The sequence below is a fragment of the Acipenser ruthenus genome, chromosome 10 (genome assembly GCF_902713425.1).
Source record: "Acipenser ruthenus chromosome 10, fAciRut3.2 maternal haplotype, whole genome shotgun sequence".
NCBI lineage: Eukaryota > Metazoa > Chordata > Actinopteri > Acipenseriformes > Acipenseridae > Acipenser > Acipenser ruthenus.
In genome coordinates this window covers 7,932,706-7,949,537 of record NC_081198.1, presented here as the reverse complement: position 1 = coordinate 7,949,537, position 16,832 = coordinate 7,932,706, and the positions used below count along the sequence as shown (strand labels likewise).

General features: G+C 37.1%; 1 protein-coding gene across 2 annotated transcripts in view; it reads left to right on the top strand.

Annotated features, from left to right (window-relative positions):
* The window catches only part of b4galt2 (UDP-Gal:betaGlcNAc beta 1,4- galactosyltransferase, polypeptide 2), an 82,418-nt gene that overhangs the window by 33,280 nt on the left and 32,306 nt on the right, over positions 1–16,832 (top strand). For both annotated transcript variants that reach the window (XM_034017131.3, XM_034017164.3), the window contains exon 3: positions 13,663–13,898. In XM_034017131.3, the coding sequence (XP_033873022.1) occupies positions 13,663–13,898 (236 nt within the window). The remainder of the gene's footprint in view (positions 1–13,662; positions 13,899–16,832) is intronic.

The following is a 16,832-nucleotide window of genomic DNA, read 5'->3' as shown; positions in this document are numbered from 1 at the left end:
GTATGTATGTGTATATATATATATATATATATATATATATATATATATATATATATATATATATATAATACTCAACATTTTATATATAATTTTGAGTTTATTTTGTTATTTACTGAAAGTTCCTTTATAGATGCCACAAGTCCACACAATAACAATTTAATATAACACTTTTAAATTGGAGGTTGAGTTAGGCACACTATAAGCTTATATATTTATATGCCTCTACCAACAATACCTTAAGAAGGCCTTGAGCAGCATACTGTATCCCAGGTTTCACTTCAGAACGCTGTGTTGTCATTATTTATTGTTCAGCTTGAACAGGAAATTAAGCATATGCTGATTGTGTCAAGTTACAGTATAGGCCACTGCAGCTTTAATTAAGTATGGCCTATGAAAGGTCAGCCCATCATTAATTATTTAGGGCTGCACAGCAGCAGCAGCCTAGCTGGGTCTGTGAAATGTGCTGCAGTCAAATAATTCATACTGGAATGTGCACAGCTGTGACATAGCAGGGCTCGGGCTGGTGGGGGTGCATTGTATAGAAAAATCATCTTGGACATGCCCTGGTGAATCACTGCCTGAGCTTCAAAGGTGTCAAGGCTTTTCTTTCCACCTTAAGATGAATCAATCCCATTGTGTGTAAGGCGAGAGGAAAGTAAAAATAGACTCCCAGTCCTAACGTAAGCTCAGTTGGAAAGAATTTTCCACCTAAAGGTACCATGTCCCACACAACATTTAATGCAGAATGCAGTTGTTATAGTGTGAGTGAATATTTCAGATCTGTAAAACATTGCCCTTTTAACAAAAACACCACTTAGAATACTGATCCTCTTTTTTCGATTGCTCATGTTGCTTCTTGATGTAAGATGGAATTTCTTCTAGATAGAATTCACCGCCTGCTGTGGTGTCTCACAGAGTGATGCTGAATGGGAATCCAAAAATACAAAAACTAACAGTCAAAGCCTGTGTATCAACCAGCAAGATTTCTGGACGCATGTTGTTTTCATTTGTTAAGCCATAATCCGCAGCAGTTCTTTTAAGTACAAAGAAAAGAGCAGTGGACTGCAGTAGGAAGGGTGGGTGTTCCAGCAGGTCAGTGTGTAGAGGGATAGACTGCAGTGTGGAATGGCATGTGCTCGGGAGCTCAGTGCCAAGAGCTCTGGAATGCAGTTGTTGGGTAACTCGGTGTTCGCATGCTGGTACAACTCAGTCTTTAGAACAGTAAAGTTCACTTTGGATGATAAAGCAAAGGGCCCTTCATTGAAACCCGGGATGTTGAAATGACTCTGGTTAGTGTGGTCAAAACTAAACAAAGAAACCCACCTATTGTATTTTCCCATTTGTTGGTCGGCTATTATTTTTATTTATTTATTTATTTATTTATTTATTTCTTATCAGACGCCTTTGCCCAGGTCGACTTACAGTTGTATACAAAAAATACATATCACGAATTACAGTACAATTAAGACCAAGATACAAAATACAATGACTTCAGTCCTAATAAGAGCAAATACAAAACACAGTACGATTTGATATCGGGGCAGTTCAAGAGCAGATAACAGTGTTGATAGTTACGTTGGGGTTAGATATGAGTGCAAGTGAAATACAAAATACTGCATATTGGGTTAAGTGCAGGATTAAATACATAGGGAGCAGATAAGTGTGATTTAAAGTGCATTAAAGGCAGTGCTATAGAGTCCAGAAGGGAAGAGTTGAGTTTTACAGATGTTGTCTGAAGGTGGTCAGGGACTGGGCAGTCCTGACATCCATAGTCAGCCACGCAAACTAAAAACGTGTGTAGAATGTGACCATCTCTGGATTTATTAATTTGTTGCTAATCCGGAGATGGTCACATGTATAAAACACGCAGCTTTTTGTTTGGTGTGGGGGTTCAAGAAGGAAGAACGAGAGCAGGTGTTCGAGAGAAAACAAAAGTAAAAGTTAAACCCAAAGAAAGGAATTGCTACTCGTGCTGGCCAGATCAACACAGTATTTGTTTGGTGTCAGTGTTCGAGATTTGTTTTTGTTTTGAACTTTTTATTTTGCTCTGTGAGCAGTGTTTTTGTCTGACTGTTTGATTAATTTTTTAATATAATAAATACGTGCAGCCAGCGCTTTCACCCGCAAGTACCTGTCTGTGTCTCTGTCAGCTTCCTGGTGTGGGTACGTCTGCACAAAGCCATCCTGCCACAATACCCTTTTGTTTAAGTTGGTCTTATCCTGACGCAACTTTTATTTCCTGGATTAATATGGTTTTATGCAGTAAAAGCAACACAAGGTTGAATAATCATTTAGCCTCGGATAGGTTTCTGCCTTGGATTTTTAACTCCTGGCTTTAGACCACAGAGGGTTGATTTACTCAAATGCAAGTCTCTCCTGCCATAAAAAAAATAAATAAATACAAATGAAAATGTCAGCTGCCTACTGGGACACAAAGTATGGGTTTAATTCATGTTGACTCCCAGAGCTTGTGGTTTAAGATCTGCTGTTAACATATCCACTTAAATTGGAGACAGGATTACCCCTAAAGCCTTGCTCCTCTTCTGCGGCATACTAAACATAGTCAAATTCAGCAGATAAGCATCAGCAGTTTTGTTCTAATCACATGCTTTCCTATGAGCTGCAGTCCTGTCATGCAAAATGACAAAAGCAGTTTTCCTTTTTCCATGCTGCCTTTTGTTGACTGTATATAACTGTAGACAAATCGATTTATGTTAGATTTATACTTTGGATTCAACCCTGGTTCTCATACTGATGTGTTTCAGTAGGCTACAGTATTGCCATCGCTTCCTCTGTTGAATATGATTCAAGGATTTTAAAGATAAAATATCCTTTTCAATTAGCTGAATATATATATATATATATATATATATATATATATATATATATAATATATATATATAATATATATATATATTTCATCTGTACATTTTTTATGCAGCACCCCATGCTTTAAAGTAACAAACATGTGAATTTGAAGACTAATCATGTCTGAATTTGAAAAGCGATTTTTTTCATCAACCATCTGCACAGCGTGCCTCTATACATTTGGTCCTGTTGTGCTACAGTACTGTAGACCAAGTTTTTCAGATCGCAGGATTGCACATTTGGAAGGATTACATTCAATCATTTACTGGCTAAGCACAATATCCTGTAAACTGTACTGTTCTGCAGTTCTGCTCTTTTGTTATGGAATTGGTCAACTGGATATGTTTGTGGAAAGATTAAGAAACCAGATAAACTGTGTCTCACATCCTAATGGGCAAAAGGAACAACTTCTAATAAATAAATATGATCAATCAGAAACAAAAATAAATTTTAAAAAGGAAGAAATGCCATCTCCCTATTAAAGCCAGCATCCTAATGTCATTTCCCTGGCTTTGGTTGGTAATGTTTTGTAATTGCTTTGGATTTAAGTTTCAATCACATTATCCAAATCTGTTTAAAGGGCAATTGTGGTTTGTGAATATTGCAGTGGAGAAGCTAGCGTTTCCCCCTCATTATCTGAACAATACAATTAGCTCCCTCGCTATCCATTATCATATAAAGCGGTGACAGGGAAGATCGCTGCAACAGGGACAGCAGAGGCGAGGTAATGAAGAATCAACACAGTATTGTATTTCTTTCATTGTTATTGCTGGAACGCTTCGTTGCAGCAATGTATTTGTGGAATCAAATGAATTGAAAAGAATTTAAATTATTCAAAACAGAAAACAAAATATAAGAACTTAAGTTAAAATGAACATGGTTTAACAACTGCCTTTTAGATCAACTACCTTATAACATCTGTACCAGTCCCCTATTCAATGTACCTGTCACTTCTAATGGGAATTACTGCATACAGTATCATACAAATGTTAACCGTGGTTCTTTTGATTGCTATTTTAACTTACAGGGCGTCACATGGCCTTTACTATAGCATCAATTCAACATTCTATGCATACCTCTAATGGAATTGTGCATATCATTTAAGGGTCAAGGGATCTTTTTGCTAAAGTGGCAGTTGCAGGTATGGCTGGAGATTGAGGGTAAAAGACAGCAGCCTAATGCAAAAAAAAAATTGGAACACAGTTTATTGCTCTGATGCTCTGAGCAGGAAAACACAATTTCTTAGGTGAAAGGTTAGCAAAACACTTGAGAGGGGTGCATTTATATATTTATACACACGTGACTTTTTTTTTCTTTTGTTTTTCTTCCATTCCTCGACGGCTTCATGCTGTGAGGGGCTTTCTAACAGCTTCATAGTCAGGCTTTAAGTAGAGCTCATGTCCTTGAATCTGCAGAGATGCAGCAATACACTATTTTTTTTCTTCCTGGAAATGATATGATTCCACCATTTAAAGTTCTTCTATTGTAATATTGTTTTTAAATATGCAGTGCGAGTAATTAAATAATAATCATAAAATGATAGATGTGGAATAGGGGAGGGGGAGGGGGCTCATGTCTGCTTGTGTACAGTACCTGCATTTCCTAAGTACATCCTGCATTTAATCTCGTCAGTCTTGAATGGGCCTGTTTCTCTCCATTGACTTCATCTGAGCAGACGCTCTGTTGAGCTGGAGTGCCTTGGCTGGAGATAATGACCTGTGTTGATTAAGCTGATAATGGACTGCAATTTTAAACAGAGAGCCTTTTCTTTCCTTTTCGCTGTTTAAACCGTTGCTTTCTTATTGCTGCCCTGGCCCTTTGTAAATGAAAGCTGGCACGTAGCAATTGAATGAGCTGAAAGGCATGAAGTGCAACACAATGCTTGTTATTAGAGGTGCAAACCAATGTAAGGCAATGTATACATTAAAAAAGGCTCAATAAAGATCCAAATACATTTATCGCTGTTGGCAAAGGCTTGTAGCTTGATGGTAGACCTTTTTAGAGACGTCTTGGTTGCACACTCATCATATAACTTCTATTTATAAGAACATGACCACTGCAAAATACTTACTAAAACTTATTGCATTTTTAGCGATAAAAGTATTTGGATCTTTGAGCCTTTTTTAAATGTATGTATGTATGTATGTATGTATGTATGTATGTGTGTGTGTGTGTGTGTGTGTGTGTGTGTGTGTGTGTATATATATAATATATATTCGCTGAAAGGAATGAGACCATGGTTCATTCTTTTGATACAGTGAGGATTTATTTATGACAGGTATCCACTTCAGTATGGTATGTATAATTCAAACAGTTTTAATAAATGCTTTTCTTGTGTTGGCTATAGCAGTCAGAAGACCAGAAGGACGTTACTGTAGATGCACTGCTTAGTCTTGGATTAGTCCCATTACAGGCACTGTACTGTACATTCATCTCCAGGAAAGCTTCCACACTGATATTAACCAAAAGTAGAATGAAACATTTTCACCTTCTGCCATAAATTTGGTTAGACTTAAGCAAATGTAGCTAGAGTAAATGGCCAATATTAAATAAGTTATTGTTAACAGTACAGAGAGATATATATAAACTGTATTCAAAAACATTACTGTCTACTTGAGTAATATCGTTTGTTAGGATTGACTGTATGAAGTTATGGGATGTCAATCTGTTTTTTGCTTGTTTTGTTTTTGTTAATGAGGTCTTCAGGGAAAACAGACTTTCAGGATTTCTGAAATCCCTTGTGTTTCATTCCTTCGCTTTTCCCTGAATGGCTTAACGAAAAAACAAGGCTGTGGATTGCGTCCGAGGTAATGCTTATTTGTATTGCTAGTTTTGTTAACAAAAGGCAACTTTACATGCAAAATTGGGCCCTCTGTCAAAATAGTTTTTTCATGCTCTTGCCATTATAATATACAGTATGTACTGGCATTACTTCATATAGATTTGTAAAGGACAGGGTGTGTCCAGGGGTGACAGGATAAGGTTGGGTGTGCTGACCTAGCAATGAAGCTGCGAGAGCTAATTGACCTCGGAAAAACTCAGTTCAGTTTAGGATTAACACTAGAACCGCCACGGTAACCCTGACGGTGTTTGAAAGTCGGAATTGCAAAAATACAAAAGTTATAAGCACTTCCACCTAGAACTCCCAAAAGTAGTCATTTTGACAGCTTGTTACAATACATGCTTTTATTGTTAGTATAACCTACAATACGCTATTTTTTATATGGATACAAGCCAGTTTATCTCTACCTTCACTGAGTTTACAGCAGTATGTATTTGAATAAAATATTGCTCTTGAAGTCTAGATATGTGTTATCCAAATATCTATTGTAATTCTATCAATTCCTTGGAGAACTGCCGTCTGGCTGTCTACGTGAGCATATGCTGTATAGTCTGCTGTCTTATAATATTACAATTACAAGAATTTTTCAAGAAATCTTGATATTTTTGTGTTGTGATTTGAGAGCAACTACAGATATATTTGCTTTGGCATCAGAATGACAGGAATGACTTCACTGAAAACAGCATTGCCTGTTTCAAGCTAAACATAAAACATTACATGGACAGACAGCTGTTTCCGACAAAAGCACGGTGTCATTGGACACAATACATGTCAAACAAACCTGTCAAATTTGGGATCAAGTTTTGGCTGGCAGTGGACCCTACCCCTACCTGTACAAAGATGAAAGTCGCCCAGCTGGTCAGAGACTGGGTGACAATGTGTTTGGCTGATGTAACCGTGCTTAGGAAAAGGGATGAATGTTACCAATAACATATTTTTTTTTATTTCACTGTAATTAGCAAAACAGTTGAAGAAAAAAAAAAACAGCCTGGTTGGAACAGTAAACACGAGAAGAGAGTTTCCACCATCTGCGCAGAACTTAGTACTCAGTGAAAGCAATCACCTACAACAAGACACACCCAATGGAAGCTGAATTTGCGTGTCGTCAAAAGACTTCCTGAATTTTTGTTAAATACCATCCTTAGATCACACACTGTTGTGTATAAATGGCTAGGATTTGGACCCTCCTACAGCATCTCTGTCACTGATCCCTAACCACTAGACCAAACTACTTGCTAACTCCAAATAGCTTACGGGTCTCTAGTTCAGAATGGCATGGATTAAGAGTTGATCCGAGCCTTCCTGTCTTTTATAAAAGGGTCTGTTATTTGTTTAGCAACACATGATCTGGCTGTTGCAGGGTATGTATGTTTGTCTGTGTAAATAAATATCAGGTATCGGTGTAAGTTATGTGTGCAGTACAATTCACTTCCTGGAGGTATTGTCAGAATAGAAATCCTCGCCTGAATAATTGCAATATAATTAATTAGGATCTATATTGAAAAAGGCAGGCACTAATTGTCTGTTTCGGAATGAATGGAATTGCTGTAATACTTGGACAGTTACTGTACCATATATTTTGTGAAACCTCTGGTTTTAAATCAATTGAGCTGGTTATTCTGCCAAAACCTTTAAACGCAAGCTAGACACTTGAAACCGTGGAAACTAGGATATCTATCACAACAAATTAACCTTTACACTGTAATGGGTCCAACCAACAACTTGTATTAGTATTGCCAGTGTCATTTAAGATCTTAGACAGTGCTATTCTTAGAGGCAGTCTTTATGTGTTGCTGTATTCAGAGCTCGAAGCAGTCCTGTGACCCGTTGACACACACAAGATTTTTACTAGCACTTCCACGTTCTGGAGGCTCAAGAGGTCCTCTGAAAGAACAGATTTTTCCCCCCTCCTTTACTTTGATGCTCCATTCCTCTGAAAGTATGGTCTAGCGACATCTGGCAATCTTAGTGGCCTGACTTCACTGGACTTGAGATTTAACAGAGCCCTGTCTTGATGTGGAGGGAATAACATATCGACTTGGCAATCTCCATTCCCTTTCCTTGCGCCTGGAGAACCTATTGATTTTCACAGGCTTGATTGTAACTGAGCTTGGGGGGGGGGAAAGAGAAACTCAAGGTTATTTTCTGTTTGAAGTGACAATTCTACTGTTGTTCCCCTGTATCTTACTAGAAGCCTGATTTTAAAAGGGAGAAAATTCATGTCATCAAGAAAAGAACACAACAAGCTTGTGAAAATCCAGCAATTAAACTGTAAATGTGGTATTGTTTCTATTTTACTGGTATTAGAACATTCCATTGTATTGTTATAATAATCCTATGGAAATTTCTGGAAAAAATAGTAAGGTAGGCCATATGACATTATCTGGGGGGGGGGGGGGGGGGCATGATTTAAATTTATATACTTAACATTTACTCCAGATTTAAAAAATAAAGGTTAATTAACACAGAACCTATCTTGTACCACATTCAACCATATTGGAGTGCTGGGTAGAGCTGCAGCCTGTAGGCCAGGTGGATGGTAAACAGGACATATCCATCTTGGCTTTTGTCCTCAGTACTATTTCTGTGTGAGCTGGGAGACCATTTGTTTGCAAGACCATTAAATCTGCTACTGTATTTGTTCCATCGGCCAGATGTTGTGTACAATGTCACATGTTTCTTTTCATTTACCCTACATTATCCATGCCTCCATTAATTTGTCTTGCTGTTCTTTTGGCGATGTCATGCATAAATCTTTAAGCCCTTGTGTAAAATCACTCATGTTAAGTCAACTCTGTAATTGGTAACAGGTCTTACAGATCCAAACATGAGACAGAATGAATAAGCAGACAACACATTCAGATTTTACTGACTTAAATAATTAGGTAAGAAAAAGCTGTAAAATAAGTCTCAAATGCACAGTTGTCTCAACAGGGTTTACTGGCTGCTGTGATGATCTGCCAGGTTTGAACTGTGTAAGAATCCCTTCCAGTTAAAGTGTGCTGATCCTTTAGCTCACCTGTATCTGTTGTACTGTATGGACCTGAAAACAGTGTTTCAATAAAGGAAGATAGTGATGATAGTAAATCTCAAGCAAATGGTTTCTGTGACCCATAGTACAGTGCACTGTACATTCAGTTAGAATAAAACATGCCTTTTCATAATCATTTTTAAATAAACCAATTAAGATGGATTTATAAATCCAAGGACTTGTAAGCATGTACAGTATAGAGCTCATATCAAAGGCAGAGCAAATTAAATAATTTACGAATTCTAACCCCGGTTCACATTCATGAGTAAGGCCCTGTGTAAATCGCGATTTCATTGGCAAAGCCCAACACCGAGATTTTTACAATATTCTTAAGAAATAAAAATAAATTTTCATAATTATTATTTGTATTTCATAGAAGAAAAAAAAATCACATTAACGTAACTGTACAGCTCTGCTGTGTGCCGTGCACATAGTGCTGTGCAGTGATTATGTCATGTGACTATGCAATCTAGGCAGGAAATTAAAATACTACACACTGTAAACAAGAAAATGGATGTCTCTAAAAAGGCTAAAAATGTGTCTGCAGCAGATCACGTAAAGCAGTATCCAAATTGTGGAGTGATTCCTTCATCAGCCCAGCTGAGACATGAATACTTACCTAAAGTTGCCGAGTATCACAAGATTATGGAATTGGTAAAACAGTCTGGTTGCTTGTCGGTGGTCACTGACGAGTCGATTGATGCCCAAGATCAGTATGTGTTACACAATGTATTTGTTTTGCAAGACCTAAATGGTGAGCATGCATCTGACGTACTAGAACTGAAAGCTGTCCTTGCAGATACACTACCTACAGGCTGTTAATTACAACTCCGTTTCACAAGCTTTTGTAAAGTGCTTGAATAACTTTGACGTTGATTTTGATGATGTCCGTGCATTTATCTCTATATTTTGATGTTTTTAAAAAAATAATAATAATCTGTACACGTAATCTATAAAACAGTTCCGTGCACATTCCGTGAAATACGATGCTTTACCCGTGACACTGTCGTGAATTTTAAAGAAAATTTCAGCGATTTTCACAGAGCCTTATTCATGAGGAGTTTGTAGCTCAGATCAGTGTTGTTTGTGGCATGACCTGCAAGCAGAGCATTCTTTCAGTGTTCCCATGACAATTTCTTTTTTTCATTATATATTTTTAGTCAGGTCACATACACCATTGAAACTATCCATAATGTGTTGGAAATGTTGAAAAAGCACAGTGGCTCTGTGAGTCATTGATAGTAATGAAAGTCATTGTTAAATAGCAAACTACAGCAATACTATCTTTTCTAAATATCCTTAGTTGGGGGTCAGTTGCTGGCAGACGTCAACACAAGGCCTTTTGGCCTTGGATGTGAATAAATAAGTCAGAATTGTTCTTAATCTGTTGCACAGGACAGTACTTTACGGTATGCTGCGTTCATGTGCTGATTTGAGTGAAACCCACTCAGCCCCACTCTAACTTATCTAGTATCAGAAGTTAGATGGCCTCATTCCCTTTTATGACGCTGTCAGGTTAAACTAAGACAGACCTCCAGATATCATTATGTGTAATGACTTGACTGCCTGAAATCTCTGCCTGTGGTAGGCGATGGAAGCTATGACATTTTTGTCTGCTACTCTATTTAAAGCCAATGTCTGGAGTTAGGACTTGCGTCTAACCCTTATCTGTATGATACAATAGGAATGTGTTAGGCTAGCAAATGATCAGATGTCTCCCTACTCTTCCCTGACTTAGGTAATTTTAATTTGCCAACAAACAATAATCTCCACAGAAATATGTAATGAACAATGAGGTTAAGACTAAGGAAAATAGCATTTTGAATTGCCTCAGTTGCCTCACATTTTTTGGGAGGTAAAGTTCCTAATTAAAACATGCTAAAATCCCAAACCATCAGGTGCTGTTTCTCCTCATTGTGCCATAGTTAACCCTGCTGGCCACGCGCCCAGTGAGCCCAGAGCAGACACCTGCAGGGCTGGCCTTTGTCCTCCAGAGGCCGGTAGCTCGCTGACATCCACTATCGAGTTCCTGGGTGTAAAAGAGGAAGCTGGACACCCACTGAGCCTTCGGTGCTCCTGAGCTGTATGAGAACACTTCAAACTGCAACTGGGCGAAAATCGGGTAAAATAATTGGGCACATTAAATTTAAAATAAATCAATAAATACAGTATAAATAAATATTCTGCCTTTTGTAATGCATTGACTTCTAAGGAACCTTAGCAATAAAAAAGCAGCTAAAAATCAACTTGAGTTGTGAAAGGAATAAAAAGGAGTATACAGTAATTAGAACACTGAATACATACTGCTTTTTTTTTTGCAGGAGCTTCAGCCTGATAGAAACTAAAAACAATAGCCCTTTGGTTCCTCACAGCATTGCTTAGAAACGGAATCTAAAGGAAGATATTCAGGAATATCTGGGCTTTTGCTCAAAAAATACGATGAAAGTGTCTTTTCCGATACTTCTGGAATGTCAGTAGCTGAAAGATAAATGAATGGTAATGAGATGGTAGTTGTGTTTACATAGTAAAAAAAAACAAAGGATACAGAATTAAAACAAAATTGTGGCAGACAGCTGGGCAACATTCCCCACGTCTCCTGTTAACTTTGTCAAGGTGAGAAATGTGTTTCCTAACCCCTAAATCAACATAAAACTCAACCGTAAAAGGAGGCTGTGTGGTCCAATGGTTAAAGAAATGGGCTTGTAACCAGAAGGTCCCCGGTTCAAATCCCACCTCAGCCACTGGCTCATTGTGTGACCCTGAGCAAGTCACTTAACCTACTTGTGCTCCGTCTTTCGGGTGAGATGTAATTGTAAGTGACTCTGCAGCTGATGCATAGTTCACACACCCTAGTCTCTGTAAGTCGCCTTGGATAAAGGCGTCTGCTAAATAAACAAATAATAATAATAATAATAACCACAAGTGTCTATCTAACTTCTGTATCCACAGAGCAGGTATGAGTGGAGTGTAGTGTATACAGTTACCTACAGTAAATTGTAATAAATTGCTCCCTACAACTTTTTTTTATTTAATTTTTATTTTTAAAAATAATTACAAAACATGAATGCTGCAAGCCCTGAAATACATGCCCTTAAAGTCTTGATCGGAGGGTCGTGGGTTTGATCCCAGGTGGGGGACACTGCTGCTGTACCCTTGAGCAAGGTACTTTACTTAGATTACTCCAATACCTGTATAACTGGGTAATTGTGTGTAAAAAATAATGTAATTGTATGTAAAAGAATAATGTGATATCTTGTAACAATTGTCGCCCTGGATAAGGGCTTCTACTAAGAAATAAATAAATAATAATAATAATAGATCCTTGCAACAATAATCTAGGAATCTACTTTCCCCTGAGAATGGAACCGTACTGTATGTACATTGATAGAATTAATGGGATTTCAAGATGTTCTGATTTACATTTTATTTTTGTAATTGTAAAAATTAGGAATAAATGATTTATCCGGATGTGTTTGGACAAATGGTTTATGTGGGGTGTTTTTTTTTTTTTTTTTTTTTTTTTAGTATTTTAATTGGGTTGAGTAAAAAAAAAAAAAAAAAACAGACCAAAAATATGTCATTCAGCCGAGGTTGAATGCTTGTATTTCTTTTAGAAACCTTGGCTTGGCAGGAAGAGAATTGCTTCAAAGTCAGTATTTGTGGTTTTTAGATTGTTGTCACATTTGGCAGAAAGCTTCAATAGCACCGTATGAAGAGGTTAATGTAATAGTGAATTTAACTTAGAAGCACTAGGGCTAACCAAGGCCATGAAACAAAATGTATTTTTATTGACAACCTTAAGTATGTTTTCATTTTGTAGTCGAACAAATGGTGAGTTTCTTAGAGGTTTCCTTGGGTTGTCTATAGAATTCTACCTTTTACAATAAGATGTGGTTTGACACATGCTTTCCTGTCCTCAGAGCACACTAGATATATGGGAATAAATATCAGTCATGGTATTATTTTTTTAATTTTCACACAGTCCTTGGTATTGCAGTTTTTGCTATCTGTTTTTATCGAGTTTACTTTCAGGCTTATGTCATGTTTTTTGTAAGCATCTGTGAAAAGTTTTAAATTTTGCTCAGTATTTGTTTGGGTTTAAAAGTGATCTTGAAATACTCGGGACCAAGCAATCTTCAGAGCTTTATATGGTCTGTAGCAAGTTTATAAGTTTAACATAAAAAGAGCAAACAGTAACCAGTAGTTACAGCTTAACAGCAATAATGACCCACGCATTTTTTGCATCATGAATTACTGGACATACAGTAAATTCTGCAACAGTGTATAATTGTTGATAAAGTGCTGATCATGTATTCTTTGGTTCTTTAAATTGTAACCTGCAAGAATGCTGACTTGTAAGTTTTATTATAATGACATATTGCCAGTATGCATACTGCACTCATCTTCAGAACTGGGCCCCAAGAAACCTAATGGCAAGATTCCTCTAATTAGGCAGACAGCATTGAGCCTTAAATGGTTATGTTTCTTTAAAGGTTAATTCTTCTTCTTAATGTGCAACTAATGAGTCCACCTCTACAAAAGGTTATGCAGCATGCCAGAGTAAAAGTACCTTACTTTTGATAGGGAAACGTTGTAATTTTTTGTGAGAAATTACAGTTCCATGTGGTCTATCCAATTAATCTCATGGTAGAACCTGGAATGGTTTGAACTGTGATTGAATTGGAGCTCTTATACCCCCTACCACACGAAGTAGGTGTGGTATACTGACTGGTGGTGACTGGGAGGAGTCATGCCAACAAAGCCATGGTAATATTTAAAGTGGTTTGGGCACTTTTAAAATGTGCTATGGTCTATGTATATTACGGTTCCTGCTGAAGCAAAATGAAACTTGAGAATGACCACCACTGTATTAGCCCATTCTCACAACCTGCTTTCCTATGATTTTGTTTTGTTCATGTAGTTGGCCGCTTGCTTATCGAGTTCAGCTCTGCCATGACGCTGGACAGAGTGCAGAAGGAGAATCCGGACGTGACAAATGGGGGGAAGTACACTCCTCCGGATTGTAAAGCCAAGCAGAAGGTGGCCATTATCATCCCTTACCGGCACAGAGACCACCATCTCAAGTACTGGCTGCACTACCTCCACCCCATTCTCCGTCGACAGAAGATTGACTACGGGATCTTTATTATCAACCAGGTCAGTGCACGCACGTTTACAAACACTGCACCCTCAACATGCTCTGGTGCTGTGTTGTAGGAGGCTCTTGATTGCAGTTTGAAGTGTTAAGTTCTGTATTTTGTGAAATCTGTGAATCAAAAAAGTTACTAGTTCGATTTCCATTCCCACCTTTTAGGTACAATAAAATGATCTGGCAATCAATTGTTGTATCCTGTTGTATGTTGCGCAAATCAGGTCATTTCCTGCTTCCAGGGGTCATTAATACTATTACAAAAAAGTAAAAGAAGTTTGTCTCCTGTTGTACAATGTAGATGATTACATTTTAAAGTTGTACAATATAGACGCTTTACCAGTTTTTGCTCCAGTGCAGAAATTATCCAACAGTGGATACTATTTTTAAAATGTTTAGAAATCAGGTGTACCGCTACACAACACAATCAGGGAATGAGTCCACTGAAAGCTAAAGAAAAACATTTACAAAAGGCAGAAAAAGAAGGTAACAAAATACAGCAGTACGGGTTTAGTAGAGAATCTGGACAGACTGCAGACACCCTGGGAATCCTGTTATTTGGACTGAGTCTTCAACATAGCAGTGCTCGACCAAGGTCTGTGCTAAAGTCTTCCTTTTGAATCATGTTCAAAAATCATTATCAATTACTATCACAGCCTGTCATCTGCATGTTATTAACCGGAATCTCTAATGCTGTTTTAATCCATCCTGGATTTTATGGTGCAGACTCCATTTACAAGGATTTGTGCTGAACTAACAGAATAAATTTGATATATTTTTTATATCGTGTTATATGTCTTTTGTATATATTGTTATCTTTGATCCAAAGTCATTTCAAACTTATTTATGGCAGTAGTACATCAGTAACATTCATTATTGTTTTGTCCACTCTCCCAGTTTTGTCAAAAATGTAATTTATAGCCCCAGCTTTTACGAGTAGATCTGGTAATTGATCAAGTCACCAAAGCTATTGTCCCTTAAACCATTTTCAACATGCTATCTGTTCACATCCAAGCAATATTCAAGCAACAACATCTATACAGTATTTTAGTCTTCAAGCCATCAACAAAAAAGTCAAGCATCTCATGGAAAAATATTTTTATCATACAAAAACTTTAACTTCATCAAGCAGAACTACAGTACAGTATGCGTGCTTGTATTTCTTGAAAAGTAAAATGCAAATAAAACAGGTGATGCATGTCATTCAAAAAGCCAGAAAAAAGATTGCAATAGATATCAGTAATAGACAATTCCAGAAGCTAGAGGTAAAAAATACATCAGCAGGCATTACTCTCATCTCCTCAATTCATGGTCTGTGCTTCTTTGTGAGACCGATTCCTTTAATGAGCTCACATTTATTTCTCTTTATATTTACGCTTGTTATCCTCCACGAATCTCATCCCTATTATACATCTCCCCTTTTCAGTACTTTGGTTTTTCAGTGATTTATGCACTTATTGATGTACTTTGTTGGTTTTATGTCTGTGCTTACCATTATTATTATTATCTGGAAGTTACTGTGAGATTTTTAATGAAAGACCATGCAGTTCTATATTCTGCTTTGCTCCCGTCTCTGCTGTAAGATTTATCACACATTTGTCTACTTCACCATATTGTTTAGTGTTTCAAGTCATGTGAAATGAATTATCTGCATCTTTTAACCTCCTATCGTGTACATCAGTAATTAAAAATTTCTATCTTTTAGATTTTGCCAGGGGACTATGGAATATGGAATACCTATAGCAATGATTTTTATGTGTTCCAGCTTGCCGTTAAAACCGTTCAGAAACAAAAATCCCCTTCCTCTTGTGTTCAGTAAATCCCAGTGGTGCAGTTTATAAAGATCTGCTTTGTGACTGATCAGATATACTTAATGTACTCCCAAAGAGGAAAACATTTATGTTATATCAGCTATAAAACCACAACAGTGATATCACCATAACATTCCATGTATTTCCTTGATTAATCCTTCCTTTTTATGGGAAGATTATATATATATATATATATATATATATATATATATATATATATATATATATATATATATATATATATACACATACACACATACACACACACACACACACACACAAAAATAATGGCCATCAATATAAAGATCTGTAATCTATTACCACCACATGGGGCTCACTGCTTGCCTGGGAGGGGCAAAGGGGAATCATCTTGATCTGCAAGCCAACTGATTCTGCACGCAATCCTGTCTTACCAGTCTTTGCATGATGGCTTATCCTGATCCTGTCAGCTGGAGACTTTCTGATTAGGATTTGGTGAGGACAAAGAGAAAGTCTTCCTCTCATATTTTTTGTGCTTCTGGCTGGCCATGGAACTGAGTCAAAATGTATTGTTATGCTGTCTTACAGAAACGACCATGTCTTGAGCTGTGGCTGCTTCGGTTTGGGGGCTAGATTCACCCCCACACCCACCCCTCCACCCCATCACCCAAACCGTCAGTTTTTCAGGTTTCAGTCAAAGTAGCAGCTAATTATTAAAATGTCTGGTTTAGGAGGTTCATAAGAACCTCTTCAATTAGGTTTTAGTTGTGTTACAGTAAATATTTCTTTAACAAAATGTACCCCAAATCTAATCACACCCATATTTCTAACCATGTTTACCTGTTTTATATTTTTTAAAAAGTAAAAAAGAAAATCTCACTCATCCATGGCAAGACTATATATATATATAAATATAATAATTGCTTAATACCAAAATTTTATATTAAGAAACCTAAGACGGCAGACCTGAGTAGCCCAAATGTTCGACATATTAACAAAACAATAGCTCATGAATTCAGCTGCGCTGAATTGTATTAATGGATTAGATATACATTAGCTGCAACATTTGATTTGGTTTTAACATATATCCATGATTCATATGCATCTAACAAAAGAATGCATATTTTTTTAATCAACAAAATGTGTTTATAA